Source organism: Medicago sativa, chromosome 1 (genome assembly GCF_051527215.1).
Source record: "Medicago sativa cultivar Bolivia chromosome 1, Bolivia_mono, whole genome shotgun sequence".
Lineage (NCBI taxonomy): Eukaryota > Viridiplantae > Streptophyta > Magnoliopsida > Fabales > Fabaceae > Medicago > Medicago sativa.
In genome coordinates this window covers 86,927,214-86,934,637 of record NC_140749.1, presented here as the reverse complement: position 1 = coordinate 86,934,637, position 7,424 = coordinate 86,927,214, and the positions used below count along the sequence as shown (strand labels likewise).

Here is a 7,424-nt window from a genome sequence, read left to right as displayed (position 1 = left end):
TTGACTATTTCGTATGCAGAAATAGTTTAGGCAAATGCTACAGATAGCGAAAATTGTCTCGATAATTTCACGACACGACATACTATTGTACTGTAGCAAAGAGCCAAAGACTTTAATACATATAAAGGGTTTGCTATTTGTAGCAAGACACAGCATCACGAATGTATAGCAAATACATGGCAACCGTTAGATCTTGTTTTGGTGGAACACATGAGTCAATGGATATAAATAAGATAATTTGCTACAATATCAATTGAACTCATGATAATACAGTGAGCATGTTTTTCGTTGTAATTAGCATTTCGCATATATATATATATATATATATATATATATATATATATATATATATATATATATATATATGTGTGTGTGTGTGTGTGTGTGTTATGCAAAAGAAAGATCTAATGGTTCAAACAAATTTCGTGAGGCATTTGTGATAAATAGCAAAGCTCAATAGTTATATGTGTGTGTTAGCAAGCTACGCATTTTTAGTTGGACCATATATATATATATATATATATACACTAGCATTTCCACCCGTGCAACGCACGGGCTAGAAAAGATTTATTGTGGCTTAAATCAAATACTTACAGCCTCCCATGCTTTTTGAGGAATATGAAATTGTAGACTTAATTAAATAGAAACTTAAATGAAACACATGTAACTCGATGTTTTAAAGGAATATGAAACTTTGGACATTTAATAGAAATTTAAATCAAATATTTTATAGCCTCCCATGATGCATAAATTGATAAGTAAAAAGTGGCAAAATATTTAGTTAGCTAACATTATACAATAACGTAAGATATGACGGTAGACTCATGTTAGTAGAGGAATTAGAAAGTTGTAGAAGTAAAGAATTAATTAACTAATAGAGACCATCTATTATTCATATATTATTTAGCATTGATGAAAGAAAGCCATATAATTTCCCTAACTTCCAGTTTCCTCCCTCAGTCATCTAAAACCAAATTGCATGATTTTAAAGGAGTACTCGACCTATGCTTTATATAACGATGGATAAAAACAAATAGAATTTCTCATGCTACCCAAGACTTGTGGCTAAAGATGGTAGCCTTGATATCTCCTTTGAGTGTTATAGAGAAATTCCTCTAAAGGAGCAACCGTTGGTTGAGCAGGGATTTGAGTAAGTGCATATGGTGATGGAGTTTCAATGTTGTCAACCATCCTAAAAGAAATATATGACAATATTAAAACTAATGATAACTTAATTAGCAGATAAATTTGTGAATTTAAACAATCCAAGTATAACGAAAAACTACCTATTCATATGGGCAGTAGCTTCTGCACAAATTGGATTGAAAACCACCCTCGTACAGCTGATGCAGTTTTGGATGTGTATATTGTCTGCAAAATTCATATCTATGACTTCAGATATACAATTAAAAATTAGCCACAAATCATATTCTATTTGTTATAATTTTTGTATAAATTCAAAACTGATTCAATGCACTTTACATAGCTTTGAGAGGATGAAAAATACCTTGGAAGGTTTTCACCTTCGCCAACTGAATAGCCATAACAGTATTAGCAGTATCTCCAGCAGCCAAATATGTGTTTAGATCATCAACATAGGAGCCAAACAAAGTGCATTGAAGCTTGTTCCTGAATTATAAGAATTGTTTAAGAACCATGAAAAGATTAAATATTTATTTGGTGTCAAGAACCATACCCATCCTCTTCAATAGCAAGGACATTCAAATTGGTGATTGTTCCATTCCTGTCATACGCCCTTTCAGTACCAACACCCGTCAACATCCCAATGACATCTAAAAAAATTGATCAATAAATAAAGTTAAGTGAAAATAACCAATGAAATTACAAATTGATTCAAAACTGTTTGATGGTATAACTGTTGTATAAATGAACATAAACTCACCAACTAAGTAGTCAAGATCATGAGAACCACCACAAATTTCAGCAATTGGAACAAAGGTAAAAGGAGAATGGCCTATTTCCATACCAGCTAAAGGCATACACTTGGATCCAAATTGAAAGTTCAATTTATATGCATGGCGGGTGGTCTTGTAGTTATCCCCCATTAGCAGCAACTCCAAGATTTTCAAATGCATAGACTCTCTCTTCAGAAATTTCATGTTGAAACTTATGGATCAAAGTCTTTCAAATAGATGCTTATTTCCCTGCAAGAAATAAGTATATACTGCATTATATATATGTTATTCTTTTGTTATTTTAGGAATGCTAACTAAGGTCCTTTAGAAATTATGCATTATCAAAGTCTTAACAACATAACAACTAAAGAATGCTAACATAAGGCCTTCATATTTCCGTTGTGGAAAAAAATTAGTATGAAAAACATGTTTTGTTCACAAAGGATCATATTGAAATCATAGTGAAATATTGAACTACTTAAGAACATAAGAACTAAACATGGAAGCAAAAACTGAACATTAAAACTAAAAACTTAAACATATAAATTTAAATATGAAGTAAACATATACACACTAAAAATTTGAAACTAAGTTAGATTGAAACAAAACAAATTAAACATAAATATGAAATGAACATATCCATAAAAATCAGATTGAAGCTAAAAACAGAAGTGATATGAAAGCAAAATATTAGGTTAGATTGAAAACCTCAGAATCCATTAGAACCATTTTGATTGAAAAAGGTACAGTTTGGCTATGAAAGTCTTTAACAGTCCATAACCTAATGACTTTAGCTTTTACATGCCATTCTGATTTTGATGATGAAATGTGTGGAATGGGTTCAAAACTTAAAGCCATTGCAGAAAAATGGATTTAGTCAAAATAGCATGCCTTGCAAAATAAAATGTTCCTTAATTTTCAATTCTGACACTTTGTGAGAACTACTCATGGGTAAGACGCAACAACACATATGTAAACTATATAAAATGTAGGCTCCAAAAAGTTTTGCTTAACAATAAATTTCAAGCTATGATTTAAAACCATGATTATACCTTCAGTTTGATTGTCTCTCCAACATCATTTATTTGAACTCTTTTAAAATTGATGCATAAAACCTGTCACCAAACAAAATCAGAGATTAAAAAATGAATAAAACATGTCATTATATATTTAGTCAAAATAACATGCCTTGCATATTCGGACAGAAAGTAATCGGAACAAAATAATAAACATCTTTCAAAACTAAGAAAGTTGATTTAAAACTCAGATTAACAAAAGAAACAACAAAGGAAGAATAAGAGAGCAAACAATGTGTGATTTGCTCTTGTACAATTATATTTTATCAAAGACTACCCTTTTATACCAAAAAATCCAGACACAAAGATTATCAAAGAAAAAACCAAAAGAAAGAGAAGTGTCATATTTAGATTCAAATTTTGATTGTGCAAATATTAATATTTTTGGCTGAATCCCAATCTAAAGAAAATGGTAAAAGATTATAAACTCTGTGGGTCAACCTAATACAAATCACAAACTACCATTTTATATCCAAAAATCTAGACACGTTATCAAAGGAAAAACCAAAAGATTCAGATGTGTCATATATAGATCTAAATTTTTGAACTTTAACATTAAGCAAATGTTTTAATTTGAATCGAAATCCAATTTCAAGAAAATGGTAGAGAAGAGAAAATGGCAGATACTAACTCTTAGTTAGATCATTTTTTCTCATCATCAAAAGAGAAAATGTAGATAAATTACCTATCTTTTTAGTTTTGTAGAATTCAGAAAGCAAAAAAGTCAGTTTGAATTCAGAAAGCACATAAGTCAGGCTTGAAAATACTCATCAGTTTGAAGGGAACTAACAGTTTAAAACCAAATAAAGAGATAGTTTCCAAAAGGAAAAAATCAGGCTTCCATTCCTCTACTTGGTGGAATAGAACCATAAAATGGTAAATATCACCTCCATCTAATGTACTATATAAAATATAAAATGTAGGCTCCAAAAAGTTTTGTTTAACAATAGATTTCAAGTCAATCGTTTAAAACCATGATTATACCTTCAGTTTGATTGTCTCTCCAACATCATTTATTTGAACTCTTTTAAAATTGATGCATAAAACCTGTCACCAAACAAAATCAGAGATTAAAAATTGAATAAAACATGTTATCATATATTTAATCAAAATAGCATGACTTGCATATTCGGATAGAAGTAATCGGAACAAAATAATAAAGAACATCTTTAGAAACTAAGAAAGTTGATTTAAAGCTCAGATTAACAAAAGAAGCAACAAAGGAAGAATAAGAGAGCAAGCAATGTATGATTTGCTCTTGTACAATTATATTCAATCAAAGACTACACTTTTATAGCAAAAAATCCAAACACAAAGATTATCAAAGAAAAAACCAAAAATAGCTAGTCAATATATCACTTTTTGTTTCAATTCATGTCGTGATAAAAGATTTCAAGCAAGTGATCATAAAAGATAAAATAATAAATTAAAACTCTCAAACCAATACGAAGCTACTACCTTAACAAATCATTTACAAATATAAACCAAAAATAGTTGATGTCAGCACATTCATTAATTAAAAGAAGACAAATTTGCATGTAATCCTTTCCAAGGTATTTTGTCTATAATGATAATATGACAAATTTGCAAACTGGGACTAATTCAAAAATTATATGCATACGAAGTTGCACGTTGGAAGTGAAAATTATCAAAAAATATTTGTTATTACAAATTCAAAAGTGGAAGTGTTGGATAGATTTATAAAAGTAGAATAACCAAAAAAAAAGAACAAAAAGGTAGCAAATATTCAACCATAATTGGATAGGGAAATTTTAGGTCATATACACAATATGACAACGAATTATTTCATCATCAAATTAAAGTTATGAGAATCAAATTAAGGTGACAAACATGTGGACTATTTTACTCATTTAACAATTTTTAGATTTACAAAAGTATCTAATGAGGGCCATAATCTGTATTATCCAAACAGGGCTATAAACTATGTTGTTTTTATGAATCCTTCATATTACACTCCATTACTATGACTTCTTTTACTTAGGATTCAATTCAAACCTCGTGAAAATTAATTAAGAATCACAAAAACCAAGCAGTTAAAGCAAGCCTTGAAGACCCATCAATAAGTTTAATTAAAATAACGATTTTTAGAACAAAAATCCAAAACCCCAAATCAGATAATGAAATAAATCATCATTGTATAAGCTAAAAACCAAGTAACAATTCAAAATAACATAATTATGCAAAATAAAGTTTAGTAAAGTGAATCTGAGTGTTTACAAACATGTGAATAACAAAAAAAAAAAAAAAAAAAACTGAAATCCACTATTAAAATTACAATCACTTCAAAAAAAAATATTAATGAATAAAAAACTAATAATAATCAAAGATTTACCTTCAAACGACTAAAGCCAGCTTGATTCTCAACTATTTTGTTCATCTCCTTCAACGTTGCCGCTACACCAAGTTTTAAAAAATCAAAACATCATTTGAAGTGATTGTGATGAAACAAATGTAGAGGCTATTGAAAAACCAATTTTTTTAAGAGCACCATGAATATTTCGTCAAATATAGTGGTATCCAAAGTACATGATATAATCGTGACAAAGCCATTTGTACAGTGGTCATCTATTATATATCTTTGAAACTTTAGGTATAAGACCTATCAAACATTTACTCAAACACTTTGTGAGTGATAAATTTCACAACAAAATAATCAAAACCAAATTATGACTATTTTGATAATCACCCATCAAAACTCAACAATCTTAAATATAAAATCACAAAAACAAAGACTATTCATCATGTAAACCTTTCCAAAGAAATTTGTAGGCCATATAATTTCAACCAAAGCAAATATTGAATCCAACTCATATAAACCCTCATTTTCTATGAGAATTGTCACTAACATAATGAATCCACTTGTTCAAAAAAACATAATGAATCTAAGTCAACAGATTATTATTATTATTATTATAAGATAGCAATACCTTACAACCATGTTGCTTGAACTCAGCCATATCATCAAAATATCCCTTGTTCATTTCTCCATTTCTGCACAAAACTCCATCAACATAACTAAATTAATACTATACTTCATCAAATCACAACAACTGACACAAAAATCCTTTCTATAACAAAACTCATAAACAAAAAAATAAAATTTCGATTTAGAGAGAGAGAGAGAGAGAGAGAGAGGGAGAAAGAGGGACCTGGTGATGATGTTGTTGTTGCCATAGAGAGAGAGAGAGAGAGAGAGAGAGAGAGAGAGAGAGAGAGAGAGAGAGAGAGAGAGACGGAGTGATTGTGGCGATGGAGGGACGTCGACAACCGGCGGAGGAAGAGGGGGTTTGCGGCGAGAGAGAAGATTGGAGGATGAGTTTAGTGACTATTGAGAGAAATCAGAGCTATTGATTGATATTGAGGTTGAGCGATGGTGAAGGAGAGAGAGGAATCAAAATTGTAATTTGAGGCTGCTGGTGGGTTAAGCGATTGCAGGAGGGAGATAGTTTTGAACTTCAAATTTGAATTTTGATTCTACAAACTACATAGAGATTTTGTTGGTTGGTTCTGGTCTCAGAGCAGAGTGATAGCTCAGTTTCAATGCTCAAAGAAGAATGGGGCGTTTTTTCACTTTTTTTGTTATTTGAAATATTGGAAAAGATTTGCCAGAATAAGAAAAATCCATTTAATGCTTCTGTGCTGTGAGTCAAAATTGCTGAGGAGATATGCTGAAAAGTGTTGGGTTTAGAGTGTGGGCTTGGCAAAACTTGGGCCTTGCTTCAAATTGGATTTTGTCTTTTTCTGAATAATAGGCCCGAAAATGATGTTTCTTGGAGGGAAATCAACTTATTTAAATTTTAGTTCCATAAATTGAAATTTGATGAATTTAAAAATGTGAAATAATATGGATTACATGCTTTTCTGCTCCTAGTTACTATTTTTGATGATAAAATGAGACTTTAAGAAGTGATGATTTGGCATTGGTAGCTTAGAATTGTGACACATTAGATTGGAGGTCTAAAACATGCTTCATGTTTGTATATTATTAAGATGATAAATGTTTATATTATAAGCACTTAATTTAATCTTTGTGTTAGTAAATGCAATATCAAGGATGTATTAGTTTAAAGGACACCAGAATTTCACGACTTCAAGTTTCTCTAGAGATTGATGGTTTGGGAAGGGAAAAAGTTGGCGGAGCAACTGATACAGGTAATGCTGCTTGTATTTCAAGATTAGCAAGAAGAGGTCACATGTAATTGATTTTAATTCCTCCATCAATGATAGTTTAGAGATTGATGGTTTTCATGACTGATTAACTAAATTATAGTTGACGTTTTAATTAAAGTGATGATTTTCCATTATATAAATTTTGGATAACTATCCATTCAAAAACAATAATTTGGATGACTAAAATGTCTGATCCTTATGATTTTAAGCATTAGGTATTCACTTCACTTCACTTTTTTTA

At 30.3% G+C, this 7,424-nt stretch overlaps 1 protein-coding gene across 13 annotated transcripts; it reads right to left on the bottom strand.

The window, feature by feature from the left end:
* Positions 1-847: 847 nt before the first annotated feature.
* On the bottom strand, positions 848-7,005 carry LOC146958645 (uncharacterized). Of its 13 annotated transcripts, none has more exons than XM_085740161.1 (9): positions 6,163-7,005; positions 5,941-6,004; positions 3,977-4,039; positions 2,969-3,031; positions 1,904-2,185; positions 1,697-1,793; positions 1,508-1,629; positions 1,287-1,371; positions 848-1,192 (listed from the first exon to the last, which is right to left on the bottom strand). In XM_085740161.1, exons 5-9 carry the CDS (start codon positions 2,118-2,120, stop codon positions 1,066-1,068), a joined length of 648 nt encoding a protein of 215 aa, XP_085596287.1. In that variant the 5' UTR covers positions 2,121-2,185; positions 2,969-3,031; positions 3,977-4,039; positions 5,941-6,004; positions 6,163-7,005; the 3' UTR covers positions 848-1,065. The 13 variants fall into 13 exon arrangements, with proteins under 13 accessions (XP_085596287.1, XP_085596276.1, XP_085596282.1 ...); XM_085740150.1 differs by having other exon boundaries at positions 1,287-1,392; positions 1,904-2,165; XM_085740156.1 differs by having other exon boundaries at positions 1,904-2,165.
* Positions 7,006-7,424: the final 419 nt, after the last annotated feature.